The 16,768-nt window shown below is 47.9% G+C and overlaps 1 protein-coding gene across 3 annotated transcripts in view; it reads left to right on the top strand.

Moving 5' to 3' along the window:
- Positions 1 to 16,768, top strand: part of XPO6 (exportin 6) — a 98,144-nt gene extending 81,376 nt beyond the window's left edge. For 2 of the 3 annotated variants that reach the window (XM_045542856.1, XM_045542855.1), the window contains exons 15-24: positions 739 to 883; positions 3,759 to 3,905; positions 4,757 to 4,946; positions 7,396 to 7,551; positions 8,603 to 8,717; positions 8,893 to 9,064; positions 10,445 to 10,606; positions 12,867 to 12,965; positions 13,130 to 13,360; positions 16,064 to 16,768. In XM_045542856.1, coding sequence (XP_045398812.1) covers positions 739 to 883; positions 3,759 to 3,905; positions 4,757 to 4,946; positions 7,396 to 7,551; positions 8,603 to 8,717; positions 8,893 to 9,064; positions 10,445 to 10,606; positions 12,867 to 12,965; positions 13,130 to 13,360; positions 16,064 to 16,165 — 1,519 coding nt within the window. In that variant the 3' untranslated portion in view covers positions 16,166 to 16,768. The remainder of the gene's footprint in view (positions 1 to 738; positions 884 to 3,758; positions 3,906 to 4,756; positions 4,947 to 7,395; positions 7,552 to 8,602; positions 8,718 to 8,892; positions 9,065 to 10,444; positions 10,607 to 12,866; positions 12,966 to 13,129; positions 13,361 to 16,063) is intronic. The other variant, XM_045542857.1, reaches the window with a different exon arrangement.

Here is a 16,768-nt window from a genome sequence, read left to right as displayed (position 1 = left end):
AGAATAATAATGGTTTATGCCATATTGAATACAACGAACCCATGCATCCATAGTGATAAAAAACGATGAGGGGAGAGAAAGCTCTTTTTACGGAGGAATGCCAGCTAATGGACAGAAAAGGAAAAAGAAAAATCACCAGTTTGCCACCACCAATGTAATAATGATTTAGGCAAAGATCTTCAGTGGACCCCAAACCATGGGGAACAGTGTTTTTGTGTCATCTCAAAATGTCCCACAGCTTACTTATTATTACTGAAAAGTTAGAAATGTAGTTGTCTTAGAAGGCCTCGTGTTTTCAAGCTCTGAGACAATTGCCTCACCTCGTTTAAGACTGATTGATCTTTGATCAATTGTGGTTTTTTTTTTTTTTTTGGTGGAGACAGAGTCACTCTTTGATCTGCAGCTATGGATGTTAAATTTTTACTAGTACTAAAGTCAACATCATCATTTAAGTTCCTTGATTCTGTTTTACCATTCTCTCTCAGGTGAACTCACACGTGTCTCCGAAAGACTGAATAAGATCTGATAGACATCTGCTAACTGCCTTCTGGGTTCTAGGCAGTAGTGGCAGTATTTACATGATGAGTATTTTATTTAGGTCCTATGTGAGCAAGTAAATGATTTCCATACTGTCACCTAAATGCAGCAGGTGGAATTCTTACCTCCTGTGGAAACAAGCTTAATGCTAATAAATTTTCACCATAACCTTTAAAATCCCATCTTCTCTTGTTTCTGCAGGCATGCTCAGTCCCTGGCTGCGCTCCAGGCTTACTCTCACTGGTTAGCGCAGTACTGCAGCGAAGCTCATCGGCAGAACACGCAGCAGTTTGTGACGCTAATCTCTACTGCCATGGATGCAATCACACCTCTAATCAGCACCAAGGTCTTGCAACAGCGAGGGCTACACTTTTTTTCTAACTCTCTGTCTGTCCTTCTGTCCGTATATCTATTTACTATAAAATCAAAATATTACACAGATCCATAATTCTTACCACTGATATAACTGTGTTATTTCATGTTCCTTTTGAGTTGTAGTGCACATACATTAAAATATAACTTTATTGTTTTAGTTGTCCAAGTCCCACATGAATATATATATGCTCATTGTGTAGAAGTAAAATATTGTTCAAATTTACAGGCTTAAAAAGTTGTCCACGGCCGGGCGCGGTGGCTCACGCCTGTAATCCTAGCTCTGGGAGGCCGAGGCGGGTGGATCGCTCGAGGTCAGGAGTTCGAAACCAGCCTGAGCAAGAGTGAGACCCCGTCTCTACTAAAAATAGAAAGAAATTATCTGGCCAACTAAAAATATATATACAAAAAAATTAGCCGGGCATGGTGGCTCATGCCTGTAGTCCCAGCTACTCGGGAGGCTGAGGCAGTAGGATCGCTTAAGCCCAGGAGTCTGAGGTTGCTGTGAGCTAGGCTGATGCCACGGCACTCACTCTAGCCCGGGCAACAAAGTGAGACTCTGTCTCAAAAAAAAAAAAAAAAAAAAAAAAAAGTTGTCCTTTTTAATCCCTTCCTCTGAAACATTTTCCTTCCCAAGGTAAGCACTGTCAGGAGTTGGTTGTTCAGGCATACCTCACTTTATTACACTTTGTAGATAGTGCCTTTTTTTTTTTTTAAACACAAATTGAGGGTTTATGGCAACGCTGCGTTGAGCAAGTCTGTCAGTGCCATTTTTCCAACAGTTTGTGCTGTATCCATTATGGTGATTTGTGATTGGTGATCTTTAGTGTTACTATCGTAATTGCTTTGGGGTGCATGAAGCACGCCTGTAGAAGACCATGAACTTAATGAATGTGTGTGTTCTGAGTGCTCCACTACTGACCATTCCCCCACTCCCTGGCCTCAGGCCTTCATATTCCTTGAGGCACAACAGTATTGAAATTAGGCCAGTAATAACCCTATGATGGCCTCTAAGTGTTCAAGTGAAAGGAAGAGTTGCACGTCTCTCACTTTAAATCAAAAGCTAGAAACGATTATGCTTAATGAGGAAGCCATGTCGAAAGGTGAGAGAGGATAAAAGCTAGGTTTCTTACACCAAATAGTTGACCAAGTTGTGAGTGCAAAGGAAAAGTTCTTGAAGGAAATTAAAAGTGCTACTCTGGTGATCACACGAATTATAAGAAAGCAAAGCAGCTTAATTGCAATTTTGAAGGCTGAGAAAAGTGAGGAAACTGCAGAAGAAAAGTTTGAAGTTAGTAGAGGTTGGTTGGTGAGGTTTCAGGAGAGAAGCCATCTCCATAGCGTGACAGTACAGGGTGAAGAGCAAGTGTCGATGCAGAAGCTGCAGCAGGTTATGCAGATCACGGATGAAGGTGGTTATACTAAACACGTTTCAGTGTAGAGGAAACACTACAGTATAGCATAAAGATAACGTCTATACTCTGGGAAACCAAAAAGTTCATGTGCCTCACTTTATTACAGTATTTATTTGTTGTGGTGGTCTGGAACCGACCCTGCAACACCTCTGAGGTATGCCTCTACATCCTTCCAGACTTCTTTCCATTTTTACGTAACAGGTAAAACTTAGTAGATAGCTAGATGGAGAGCTGTTTTTGCCTAACAATATGCCTTGATTTCCTTTACATATGTATGTAGAGAGACTTCAGTCTTTTAAATTGCCCAGTGATGGTGTTTTGTGAGAATGTGTTGTAATTTTCCTGGAGATGGAAAGGAGCTCCTTTTGTGTCCATCTTTCTCCACATACGCTAGTGGGCCTGTAGGGTGGATTCCCGGAAGTAGGATTACTGTGTCAAAGGTCATATCCATGGAAAATTTGACAGATTCTATTAAGTTGTCCTCTAAGAAGACTGCCAATTTATATTACTTGAGCATACAGATCCTTATTTTTCTGATTTTTTCTTTTAGTTTTAATCACAAATAGCCTTTCGTACCACTTTTAGCAATGTATTATTTTTATAAGAGCAGCATATTGTTTTTCATAAATTTATGTTGTATTTATAATTATAATTTGTAAAAGAATTCTAATATTCCATCGGAAGTATGTTTCGTAATTTACCTAGCCATTGCTAGACTCTTAGGCTGCCTACATTAAAAAAAAAAAAAAAGACAATTCTGAAATTCGTGCGTTCATGAATGTAGCTTTGTCCTAATTTCCTTAGAAGAAGTAGAGTTAAGTGGGTTAAAGGTTAGGAATATTTTGTGGTTCTAGGAGACGATACCAATGTTTTTTTCCTAAATAATTCTACATGCCCTGACTCTTAGGTGCGCTGTTTTCACCAGTCTTACTAGCATTAGGTCCTAATCTATAAACTTTTTCTCTTTTTGCTAATTTGAAAGTGACAATGGTAATTGAACCAAGTATTTGATAGGCATGTGAAGGTGAGAAAAGTAGGAGAGACTGGCGTGACTGATGAAGCACAGGAAGTTGGGGATTCAGAGAGATCTTGAGGAGTGAGATGAAGAGTCCCAGGTTGTTTGAAGGGCCTGAGTTGGCTGTTGGCTGATACGCCAAGTTTGCTATGTGATTTCACAGCTGATAAGGAGCGCTTGGGCCGAGAAGTGATGAAGTTCAAAGCTGCCAGTGACTATGAAGGAGGAGCTGTGAGAGCAGGCACTATGGACATGACAGTGAAGATGGGTTCCCTGTTGAGGACATTTCTGGAGCTAGAGCCTAGGTGGTATCATCTGGCAGCCAAGAACCATATTTAGCTCGTGGCTACCTCAGCAGAGTTCTTCTAAAACCAGTCTCGCAGGGGCTGTAGTGAGCTGATGTTTTCTTCCCTCTCCAGGTCCAAGACAAGTTGCTGCTCTCTGCGTGCCACTTACTGGTCTCCCTGGCTACCACCGTGCGGCCCGTCTTTCTGATCAGCATCCCTGCAGTGCAGAAAGTGTTCAACAGAATCACTGATGCCTCTGCCCAGCGACTTGTCGATAAGGTGAGGCCCTAGAACTCCCCCAGAGCCAGGTGGCTTAGACCTGAGGAAGCTGAGGAAGAAGAGTCTCGAATTTATTTTTGCATTCAGAGTTTACAGGCCATGCCAACGTAGATTTCTTACGGGTGTGGCCCTGACATAGCCTCGGTGGTTCTTATAATGCTCTTTCTGATGCACAGTCGGTGTGCTGGTTGGGATGTGTAACAGCTTCTGGTCACCTGGTAATTTGGCCGGTGCTGTGAGAGTCCTCTTTGTGTTCTTTTTGATTCTAATAGTCTGCTTTTTGTTGCTGTCATTGTTTAAGTGTTTTTTTTTTTTTTAAGGTTGACAAGCTCCAGTCAAGTGTATTCTTCAGAATCTTCCTGGGAGGCTAAGGTGGGGTGGGTGGTAGAGGAGGGGAGTTGAAGCAGGTACTTAGGAGCACCTGGATTTGAGTGCATTGCTCCATCCTGGGGCTAAGGACACGTGGCCTGAGATTCTCCTAACAACCCAGTTCTAAGTAGCTTCTCAGAGGGTGTCAGAAGCCAACAGCTGAGGGACACGTTAGATCAGTGTCTGCAGCGTGATTCCTCCTCTACATGCTTCCAGCACCAGATTAGAGGGGAAATGAGGGCACCAGGAGTGATTACTGAGACTGGCCCTGGGTTGTGGTATACCCAGACGGGGTGTTTTTGTTCATTTCTTTTTCCTCCCCAGGCTGCCTTAGAGTGGACCAAAGGCCCTGCCCAGGTTATAAGAAAGCCTGGGGGCCTGAGCTCAAAAGTGTGCAGTGGGTGCTGAAGGCTGTGTTAGGCACAGCTGCTCTGCTCTCTGTTGCTCTTTGACCTCTGATGAGTGCCTTTGGGGTCTTCTAGGCTCAGGTGTTGGTCTGCCGAGCTCTCTCCAACATCTTGCTGCTTCCGTGGCCAAACCTTCCAGAGAATGAGCAGCAGTGGCCTGTGCGTTCCATCAATCATGCCAGCCTCATCTCCGCACTGTCCCGTGACTATCGCAACCTGAAACCCAATGCTGTTGCCCCACAGAGAAAGATGCCACTGGATGACAGTAAGTGACGCTAGGCAGGGACAACCCAGGGAGGGGGGTGGGGCAGGCATTGTTCTTCCTCTGTGGCAGATGAGATTTGCATCTGAGGCTCCTGAGGTGCATTCCTTTGTCCATTGTCACGTAGCTGCCAAGCAGGAAAGCCAGACTAAGGTGGCAGAATCCTGCTTGTCTATGGAATTCAGTCAACACAGCAGATGGACAGATTTCCTGAATGCACACTGCCCCTTCTCTTATTTAAAATGAAAAAAATGCTGGGGCCCTGAGAAAAACATCCGTAGAAGACACTCTTGGTGGTGCCTTCTGTAGATAAAATAAATCCTATGGAGATTATTGATCCATTTCAGGTGTTTGTATAAGCAAACAAAGCAGTTCACCTCTACATACTGGGAAATGAATTTTTTTTTTAAGCCATCCATTTTTCTGGGAGAAAGCATGGTTTTTAATGGCTTTATAGTATCCCACTGATATGGTTTGCATATTTGGCCCCTCCAAATCTCACGTTGAAATTTGATCCCCAGTGTTGGAGGTGGGGCCTGGTGGGAGGTTATTTTGGGCATAGGGGCACATCCCTCATGAATGCCCTGGTGCCCTTGCTGCGATAATTAGTTCACACCAGAGCTGGTTGTCCAAAGGAGCTGGGTACCATCTCCTCCCTCTCTGACTTCCTCACTGGCCATGTGACACGCCTGCTCCCCCTGCACTATTTACCACAACTGGAAGCTCCCTGAGGCCCTCAGGAGAAGCAGATGCCATGCTGCTTGTACAGCCTGCAGAAGTGTGAGCCAAATAAACCTCTTTTCTTTATAAATTACTCAGCCTCAGGGATTCCTTTACACAAAACAGACCAACACACCTACCCTGCAGCGTACCACAGTTTACCCATCCTCCTGTTAGTACGTACTTAGAGTGCTTTCAATTTTTCACTTGCACATTTTTGCAAATAAATCTTGGTTCATGTTTCAGTTTCCTTCAATGTCAGAGGTCACATTTTGGTCTCTTGACTCTGTTGACTTTTTCTCCTAAACTGCTTCCCTTAGGGCTTGTGCTTTCTTGAGGAAATGTCTGTCCTAAGTGTGATTTCCTGGCTTGGTAAAAGTCCATGTGCTGCTTGTAGTTGTGAGTGGCTCCTTAATCAATGGTGTGGGTGTGCCTTTCAACGTCACTTCCCAAAGTCACTGTGGACAGGGACCAGGCCTGTTATGAGCCATTGTCTTCATTCGTCCTCAGTCCTGTGAGTGAGGTGATGCTCTCTATCCACATTTTCAGGTGAGGAACCCAAGACTCAGAATCTAGCAAAGTTAGGGTCCAGCCCTGATTCTGTTCGCTTTCCTAAGCATGTCTCCTTTCTGCTTTACCCTTCCCTGGAAGCTTCTCCAGCCCCATCAAGGTTGGCGAGTGCTGTGTTCAGGGCGGTCCAGAGAGTGGTGCCAGGTGGAGGGTGGCTTTCTCAGCCCAGCTCTGGCTTAGCCCCTGGGGTTGTCAGTTGAGGCTGCCAGGCTCAGGCAAGCCATAGGGATCTCCTTGGGGAGGCCGGTGGGAAGCTCCTTGTCTCAGGGGAAGGATGACCCCACTCATGCTGGGGGATGAAGACTGCTTCCCCATGCTGACCTTCTTATATGCCAGGTGCATTGCTAGAACTGTTCTGAACCTTGTCTCTAAAATCCTTACAGTACACCTGCAAAGGTGGGGCTGCTGGCTACTCCCGGTGCACCGATCCTGACTACGGTGTACAGCCATCTAGTGATCATCTGTGACTCATATCCAGGGTTCTCTGGCCTCCTGCCTGTTTGCTGGCCACTGCCTCTATTTGTGCTATATGGAATCACGATGTGAACTCATACATCAGGGTGTTGTTAGAATTATGTATCGTCAATAATATAATAATAATAATTATACATGTTATCAGGCTATAGGCCTGATAGGCGAAAGATTGATCAGGGCATTTATTCCTGAACCCAGCACCATTACACGTGCATGACAGGGTGTTTGTGTGGATTACCTGGCTACAGTAGTTTCTATCCTTGAAGGAGAACATTTGATCTGCATGTATCCGTTCTTGGCTATGGTAATGACCTTGTGACACTTTTGTCACTGGTCTGTTCACTGTCTTTTAGTTTTGAGTAAGTAGGAGGCACCTAACCTGGAGATACATTGTATCTTTTCTTCTCTGTGTACTTACTGCTCGTGATAGAGGCAAAATTGAGGCAAAAACCTGAGCAGGCAGGCAGCTGGAGTCCTGGCAGTAAAATGGAAAAAAAACCAAAAACAAAAATTAAAAGAGAGAGGGATGCAGACAGAAGAATGTGTAACATAATCAGGAACATTCCTTTAGCAAGACTTCTGATGCCTTCGCAAGCGTCTTCCCCTCGCCTTGTGCTTTACTCCCCTCCCTCTTACTGTGCTTTATCCTCGAACAAGTCATAACCTGCAGCTTAACCTTGATTTGCAGCCAAAGTGATTATCCACCAGACACTTAGTGTCTTAGATGATATCGTGGAGAATATCTCTGGGGAGTCCACCAAGTCCCGACAGATCTGCTACCAGTCGCTGCAGGAATCCGTTCAGGTCTCCCTGGCCCTCTTTCCAGCTTTCATCCACCAGTCAGGTAGGAGCTGGCCCTGAGGCCTCACTGGTGGGTGGTACTACGAGAGCCAGAACAACCGCTTACATCTGTCGGGCACACCGAGTTGGGCAGGGCAGGCCTGGGCTTCCCCAGCCAAGGGAAACCCGATGCTGAAGGCAGAGGGCAGCAATGTCTGTTTGTAGGGTCTGGGACCAATGTCCCATGGAAAAGTGAGCAGAGCCCTCAGTACAGGCCTTGGCACCTGTGTCATGTGTCACTGAGGCACTTGAGGCCTCCTGCCTCGTTTAACTGAAATGGATGGGGGAGTAACGGGGGCATTATACAAGAGAAGCAAGCAAGGTGCATTTTGCTGAGATGGTTCCCCTCACTGTCACTGTAGAGGCTCTCTCTAGCTCTGTGGATGTACTTGCCCAGCTCTTAGGAGAGGATTTATAGTAGTCTCATCAGCCTTAGAAGAGAAATATCAGGCACTTCTTAGTTAGCAAGTATTCATTGATTGCCTCTTGCAAGCAGATTATGTGCGGTTAGAGCCAAAACGCATTGTATGAGATGATTGTTGAGATCTAGACTTGAAACTGCACTAAATGTAACCAGTATTTTCTGCAATTAATTCATTTGATGGACCAAGGCCATGCAACCTAAATACACCTTCATTATCCACTTTTAGCCACTTAACCCCTGACCCGACTGCAGGAATTACTGGACACAGAAATGGCTCAAGCACTCAGGTGTTGGCCCAGTTCAGTAGTTCCATCAGTGTGAGCACAAAATTATCCATCTGCAGCGAAAACTCTGACCATCATTAATGTTGGGCAATTAGGGAATCTGTGACCTTCATTCCCTATAGTGAGCCATCAGGCAGAGGGTCCCTGGACTAGAACTATTTTCTCAGTATGTCCTTAATCATTTTCCACTTCCCATCACTGGCTGTGATGGTGTTGGGAAATTTTTCCAGCAGGAAGCCTTAGAGAGAGATGATGGTGCAGACTGCAGAAGAAAGTCGATCCAGCCAAGGGCTTCTGTTTATCCCTGTGTGCATTCCTTTGACCATTTGCTTGGTCCCTCCATTCAGATGTGACTGATGAGATGCTGAGCTTCTTCCTCACTCTGTTTCGAGGCCTTAGAGTACAGATGGGCGTGCCTTTCACTGAGCAGATCATACAGACTTTCCTCAATATGTTTACCAGGTAACCACAGACCTGCTGTCCCTGGTTTTCAGATTCAAGTGAGAAGTAGTGGGGCCTGGCTACAAAGTGTGGGACTTTTTGCTCCTTTTTTTCACTTGCCGCAAGCATCGGTTTTCATGCTGGTTCCCCAAAGAAACATTTCTTTGGTTATTATGTGGTTTTCTCTTGTCTGTAGAGAGCAGTTGGCTGAGAGCATCCTCCATGAAGGCAGCACTGGCTGCCGGGTGGTGGAGAAGTTCCTGAAGATCCTGCAGGTGGTGGTCCAGGAGCCCGGCCAGGTGTTCAAGCCCTTCCTCCCCAGCATCATCTCCCTGTGCATGGAGCAGGTGTACCCCATCATTGCTGAGGTAGGAGGGACTAAGGTGGTTCCCATGCTGCCTCCCATCTCGACACTGGGGAGGGAATGAAATATCAAGGAAAATGCATTGTGTTTTAAGGTTCCTTTGTTAGTTATTTTAATATTCTTGTAAAATAGTTTTTTCCAAAAAAGAATGCCTTTAGCTTGGTGTATAGTCTTTTTATATTGGTTGAGTTCATTAGAACTAGTCCAGTGCAAGTTAATGACAAGGTTGGTTAGTAAGATCAGTTTCCTGTGGCAAATAATTCGTAACTTGAAGTGAATATGTGGTTTTCTACAGCAAATATTGTAACAAATGTACTTTCCTATTAAATATATTCATAGTCCCAAGGATACAAGGCACGTGTTCAGAACCATTCAAATAAACCTTTCAGTGTTATAGGAAAGCTCTTTGTCCTTCTTAGAAAAGAGACAGGCACTCAGCATGACAAGATCCAGAGTAAGTATAGATTTAATTTAAATTTTATGGTAATAATTATGTAAATAAGAGCTAATCTTTTTGACTGTCCAGACTAAGACTAAAACAAGTCCAGTTGCTTTGAGTCATGAAACACACTTGGGCCCTGTAGGGCTTCCTGCAGAGGAAGCTTGTGACCTCTGGTGTCAATTTAATTTTTAATCAAGGCTAAATTAAATATTTCTGGGCCTTATAATTTTGAATTCTGTGGAGACATTTGGACTAATGTGACCTGCATACTCTCCAGTGACTTGGAGGTTTTTGATTAAGTTAGAAAATACTGCTGAGCCTGCCCCCTTTCTCCTCTCCTGCTCTGAGAGTCCTGGCTGCCAGCAGGAGGGGACAGGCCCGGAGGGCCCCTAGTGCAGCACACTGCCTCTGCCAAGCTTCTGTCTGCGGTTCCTAAGTGCTCTTCAAACCTTCGTTTTTTCCTTAGAGAGCAGAACTGCTTTTAAGGCATGGTATTTTTCCTCAGTCTCAGAGATTGTATAAGACCAACAGGTTAGCCAGGACAGCAGCATTTATCCTGGGAAAAGGAACCACCAAAAAGATATGACTGATCAAACCAGCTGCTTTCCGAATGGAAAATCCATATTCTTAATTGTTCATCCACTTAGTAGCTTTTTTTTTTCTAGTGTTAAAAGCTGAGTGCCTCCATCAGAAAAGGGGGCCCTTGGCACTGACCCATGCATTCTGTCTCAAACGTGGGCCATGTCTCTGCCAAAGTACTCTTGTAAACTGCTGACCCCCTAGGGGACTTGATGCTTTCTGCACAGGAAGTGACAAGAATATGGGTGGACTGCTGACACTCCGCTTGCTGTTACCAGGGACCTCTTAGGCTTTTTTGTTGCTCTGGCCCAAGCCGTGAGTGGCTCCCCAGGCTGCAGGTTTGAGCTGTGTGTGTCTCCACAGCGTCCCTCCCCTGATGTGAAAGCTGAGCTGTTTGAGCTCCTCTTCCGGACGCTGCATCACAACTGGAGGTACTTCTTCAAGTCCACCGTCTTGGCCAGCGTCCAGAGGGGGATTGCCGAGGAGCAGATGGAGAACGAGCCCCAGTTCAGTGCCATCATGCAGGTAACGTGGAAGAGCTGGCGAGGCTGCCGTGTGTTCCGAGAACAGACGAGCTTCATTGCCTGCGTCCGTTGGCCTGTCCATCCCTTGGTTTGCTTCTCTGGCATATGGTCCCACTTCCTCTAACCTGGCCACTGGAACAAGTACTGTCTTTGAAGTCTTGGATCTAAAGCTCAGCTATACCTCTTAGTCTCTATGAAGTTAGTTTCTTAGTGCCTCAGTCAGTCTCTTCGTCTGTAAAGTGGGGTAATACTGCCTGTTTCATGAGTTTGTTGCAGGTTAAATAAGATAACATATACAAAGTACATGTCACTTGTAGATGCTTGATAAATGTCAGTCCTCTTTTTACCTTATAGCTTTGTTTCCCCATGTGTAAAGAGACTGCCTGTATCAGAGTCACATGGGGCCCACCTTAGGAAATTAACGGAATAGGAGTTATATTTTTGTGACTTATATCCGATAGGAGTGAGCTGTCTAGGGCGTGAAGCACACGTTGCTGTGGAAGACTTGGGATGGTGTCCCCTTGCCAGGACAGCCAGGCTGGTTTGGGGCTGCTTTCAGGCGCCGTGCTGTGTTCTGCACTCAGGTGTATAACTTTGTCATTCTAAGTCCCAGTCTAAGTAGAGGGCTCTCTTTTTGTTTTTTCCGTGGCTGTTTTTCCTCATGGAGAAACCAGAGGGATTTCTTTTTTTTTTTTTTTTTTTGTCCCCCCCCCCCCCCCCAATCAGAGGGATTTCTACGCTTCCTCCCTTCAGCTCCCCACCAACATACAACATACATGTGGGTGTGTGTACACGCACCGTCTTGGTCCTTCCGTCTCCAACACCCCCACAGGGCTTGGGTTTGCAGTTTTCATGTTTGCTCCTCTCCTGTCTCCCTCTTCCGCTCCGTCCTTGCTTTTAAGACTTTTTTGGCAGCCTGATGCCTGGTCCCCCACTCAGGGCTGATAAAAGCCACTGTGGAAAGTAGTTGTACAGTTTGGCAGTTTCTTATAAAGTTAAATATGTAGTTACTATATTACTTAGCCAGCCTACTGGCTGAGTACTTTCCCTGAGATAAATGAAAGCATATGTGCACACAGCCTGGACACATGTTTATATAGCTTTTTCATAATTGCCAAGAACAGAAAGCAATCCAAGTATCCACCAGCTGAATGATAGACAAACTGGTGCATGCATGTAACGGAGGATTACTCCGCAACAAAAAGGAACATGTTACTGGTACAGACAGCAGCATGGATGATTCATATATGTTATGCTAGGTGAAAAAAGCCAGGTCCAAAAGGCTACATACTACATGATTCCATTCCATCATGTGACATTCTGGAAAAGGCAAAACTGTGGGGACGGAGGATGAGCAGCGCTTGCCTAGTTGCTACAAAGGGGGTGTGAGGGAACGTCTTGGGGGGAGGGGAACGTCTTGGGGGGAGGGAAAGGTTCTGTGTCTTGATTGTGCCGGGTGGCACACTGTGTGGTGTTCAGAATTCATGCAGTGACAAACCTCAAAAGTTTTGTGTTATACCTCAGTAAACCCAAGTTTAAATAATAAATAAATGGAACCTATTGGTCATCATGGAGATCTTATCACTGTAGCAGGGATTACAGGATCCCTTTCTGTCATCCAGGGACAGGATGACAAAGCAGTCACCCCTTCTTCTAGGGAGGGGTCCTGCAGACCACTGGCCTCCCCCACTCGCCCTGTGGTCACTTTCTTTTGGAGCAAGGTGCTTTGTGTTTTGGGGGATGTGTTTCTTTTTGCTTCTGAACTAGTAACTTCTATACCCAGAAATTCCAAAGCAGTTTAAAATTTGCCATTGCTTAACCCCAAGGCAGAGGCAGCTGGATGTGGAGGAGCCTCTAAGGATTTGTGGCTATGAGACGTGAGATTTGAGCAGGGGATTGGCTGGCCTGAGGGGAGGCAGGCAGGCCTTGGTGTCTGCTGAGATTGCTGAGGGATTTGACTAGAGCCGTGAGCTGCAAAGACAGGTCCTGTGAAGGACTTCTAGAGGTTTGTTACAAAAGGTGCAAGATGAGACCAAAGTAAGTGAGGCCCAGAGGGGAACACTCAGGAGGTAAGACTGGCGAGGAGCCTTCCAGAGGGCTGACCAGATTCAGGATTGAGAAAGTGGGTGCCTTTGCCCCAGCTGTTGGTATAAGGAGCCACTCATGGCGTATCAGTTCTCCTGGCACAGGGTGGATGTCCCAGAAGGGCATGGTCTGGAGGAGTTTAATGCTGTTTATAAAATCGTGGTCTTATTTCCTAGGCTTTTGGACAGTCCTTTCTCCAGCCTGACATCCACCTTTTTAAACAAAATCTCTTCTACTTGGAGACTCTCAACACCAAGCAGAAGCTATACCACAAGGTAAGTGGCTGTCTCTCTTGGAAAGATTCCTTCATGAGGGACCTTGTGGGCTAAGCCCACCCCCTCTGGCCAGTTGCTAGAAACCATGGCAGGAAGGAGGGTGGGACCCCAGGGGCCTGAGTGAGCCCTCACAGCCGGCCTCTCACGCGGTCTCTCACCTGCAGAAGATCTTCCGGACCACCATGCTGTTCCAGTTTGTGAATGTGCTGCTCCAGGTTCTGGTTCATAAGTCCCACGACCTTCTGCAAGAGGAGATTGGCATTGCCATTTACAACATGGCCTCTGTCGACTTTGATGGCTTCTTCGCAGCCTTCCTCCCAGAGTTCCTGACCAGCTGTGATGGTGTGGATGCCAACCAGAAGAATGTGCTGGGGCGGAATTTCAAGATGGATCGGGTGAGGAGAGAAAGAGGCCAGGCTAAAAGGGGGGCAGCGTGGGATCTCATGGCTGGCACCTGTTCACTGAGGAGGGGGCAGGCTGCCTCGGGGGCACATCAGGGCCTCTGGGCATGGTTTATACCCATGCTGCAGCTTGGTAACATCTTGAGCAGTGCCTGGATGACTCAGTGCTTGGCTGGATTGAGGGGCACATGCTTTTTCCCAGTCCCTGGCCCGAGCAGTCCATCCGGTTTGTCTGGGTATCTTTGAATTTACCACCCCCCGCCCCCACCCCCAGTCAGAGCACTTCAGGGCCCTGCTGTTTCCTCATGGGTGGTGAACCCTGAGGCTGGTGCTAAAGTGTGGTAGGAGCCACACTTGTCACTCTGCCCAGATTTGCAGACAGGCTGAGGTGGCTGGTGCTTGGGAGCTGCACCTCTGTGTCTCCAGGGTTGGAAATGGGACCTAGGTTCCTGGGATGCCCTGGGCTCTTCCCAGACCGGCCCTGGCTCAGCTTGGGCTGACCTGCTGCCACATCGTCTCATAACACACCCTCTTGTCCCACTGCTGCCTGCCCGGGAAGGTCAGGTGGGCCGTCCCAGCCTGTGTAGCACCTGGCAGGGGCTGGGGTGCAGCTGTTGCTGGATGTACACGAAGCCATCCTTGCTGGTGTGTTGGGGCCCAGGGTACCCAGCTTCCCCATCCTGGGGCTTCTTCCTGGGAGCGCACCAGCCCTCCTCTTTCTGTTTCAGGTGACTGCATCTCTGCTTCTTGGCAAGAGGCTCTTCTTGGGTCTTTTCCTACAGAATAAGTAACTTTCCTCTTTCACCACCTCACACTGGGTGACGTTTAGGGTAGGCGTCCATCCTCGCTTTCTCCCATGTCCTCTTGGCGTTCTTGATGTGACCCTTTGTGCTGGAGCGGTCTGTCCACTGGTCCGCTTTGGTGTTCAGATTTATGTGTTCTTGCTGGAGCAAACTTTGTTGCTTTTCTCATTTGTGATATGTGCCAGGATAGTTTTTTCTTAGTTTCAAGTCCTGTTTCCTTTGTCTTGAAATCTTCCTCTTCTTGAGATCTATCTTGTTCTCTTCGAAGCTTCTTCAGGTTGACGTCAGCCACGAGGTGTTTTTTTCCTTCTTCCTAGAGGCCAGATCCTGATGTTTAATGATCAGTTTGTGATGATGTCAGTATCAGTCAACTTTTTAATTTAAAGCAGTGGTTTCAAAATTCAATTATATGTCAGAGACACCTGGGGTGCATTAAAAATAGAGAAACAGACTCCTGTGTTCTACCCAGGAGATTCTTGTTTGGCATCTGGGAACCACTGATTAGAAAGATAGCCCTTGTTTAGTTTTTTGGAGGATGAAACAGGAATCACCACCTTCTGTTAGTTCATTCACTGTGTATTTGAAGCTGGCTGCTTCTCGGGCCCGATGCCAGGTGCTGGGGCACCAGTCCCTGCCTTCACCGGGTCTTCAGTGAAGACAGGCGCCCTCTGCGGACGACACTGTGCCAAGCACTTCATGTGCCCTGGCGTGTTTAAGCCTCCCAGCAGCCTCTGGAGCTCGGCACTGTTGGCCGTTTCACAGCTGACCTGGGCTCAGGAGGTCCGCAGTGAGCTGGCAGTTACAGAACTTGGAAGTGGTAGAGCCAGGAAGCGGGATTCAGACATGGCGTTCTGGCTCCAGGGCCTGCACACACTCCCCAAAGCTCGCCGGATGCGGCGCTGAGAGAGCTTGGGGCAGAGGCGCCAGCCTTGCCACCAGGGCCAGGGAGTAGGGCTGTTTGAACAGCCTTCGAGTGGAATTCTGAAAGCAGAGTGGAGGCCGGCCAGGCAGAGTGTGGGGTTGGGTGGAGGAGAGCCGGCAGTGCCTTCAGCTGTGCCCCGTACCCAGTCCTGCCACTTGGGTTTAAGAAGGCACCACCTGAGCACCACCAGCCAGGGCAGGGCACCCGCCCGCTCCGACAGGGCTCGGTGTACATTTTATTTTGCTCCTCACGTGGATTTAGGCAGTAGGCACTCGGCAATCCCACGCTGAAGGAGGACAGTCTTGTGGTGGTATGTGGTAGTTCAGGGTCGGTCTGTTCCGGCCCTCTCATGCCACAGCCTGGGTGCTTTCCGCAGTCCACGCTGTTCCCGGCAGCACAGGTGTAGGTGGCATGAGTGCCGTGTCACCCCCGAGTGGCAGGGGCTGCCTGGAGCCCGGTGGGGGAAGGATTCTGCAGACATCACTGGATGCAAGTGCGTCACCTTGATTGGCCGTATCTGCAGCCACTCCAGTCTGAGGTCCCAGATGCGGGAGCAAGCGTGCTGATTCCAGTCTGGACCCCCCCCCACCCCCCTGCACAACCTGGCACAAGTTTCTTCATCTCTCTGTGCTTCCGTTTCTTTGCCCTTACAACAGTGGTTCTGATAGGACCTGTATCAGAGGGCTGTAGTGAGGACTTGGCAAGCTCACATCTTTTTATTGCTTGCGACAGCGTGTGGCACAGGCCAGCCCAGGGAGGTGTTTGCTAGTACTCTCTTCCTCCCGCAGTGCCTTGCACAGAGCCTCTGCTGACACACAGTGCAAGAATGAGTAGAACTTTTGAGTTTTGGAAAATGTCCCCATAGCTCCAGTGCACTCTTTGGTGGGGCCTGGGAGGTGGGTGATTTGGGGTGCTCGGTGGGGCAGGTGGGCCTGAGGGGGGCCGGGCTGCAGCTGTGCCCCTGCCTTCCAGGACCTGCCCTCGTTCACCCAGAATGTGCACAGGCTGGTCAACGACCTACGCTACTACAGACTCTGCAACGACAGCCTGCCCCCTGGCACCGTGAAGCTCTAGGCCCGGCCCTGCCTGCCTCTCCGGCCTGCTCACCGCCCGAGGGACACGAACTTCTGCCAATGCCACCTGCATCACCTCCACCTTCCACCACAGGAGTCTCGGTCACACTCCTTGGATTCTCACGCCCTGAGTGGGGTTGCCTGCCTCTGCCCCTCCACTTCCCTCTCGCCGCCACCAGCAGTGCTGGCTTCAGGATCCGTCTTAGCACTGGTTGGCATTGCCAGGGCGTTTGGAGCAGGCGGAGGGTCGTGTGGCCAGGTAGCAGGGCGGCACCAGGGAATCCCGTGGGTGATGTGTGCAGATCATGAGCATATCAGTCAGGGGGCAGAAACGCCAAGGACAGCTTACAACAGTGCCACCTTCTCACCATTCCACCTCCCCACCCCTCCTTGGCCCAGGCAGCCAGCCAAGGAGAGACATGACGTCAGACTATTTTGGCACTTCCGTCAAGTCTCCCCCGCCCCGATTGCCTTCAAGTCTCTGCTCTTTGTCAGAGATTTGCAAAGACTCATGTTTTGGTTCTTGTTTTCTCATCATTCCATTGTGATACTAAGAAACTAAGAAGCTTAATGGAAAATAAAATGCTTATGTTGTTGTTATATA

Source organism: Lemur catta, chromosome 2, assembly GCF_020740605.2.
Source record: "Lemur catta isolate mLemCat1 chromosome 2, mLemCat1.pri, whole genome shotgun sequence".
Lineage (NCBI taxonomy): Eukaryota > Metazoa > Chordata > Mammalia > Primates > Lemuridae > Lemur > Lemur catta.
This window is presented reverse-complemented; position numbering and strand designations above follow the sequence as displayed.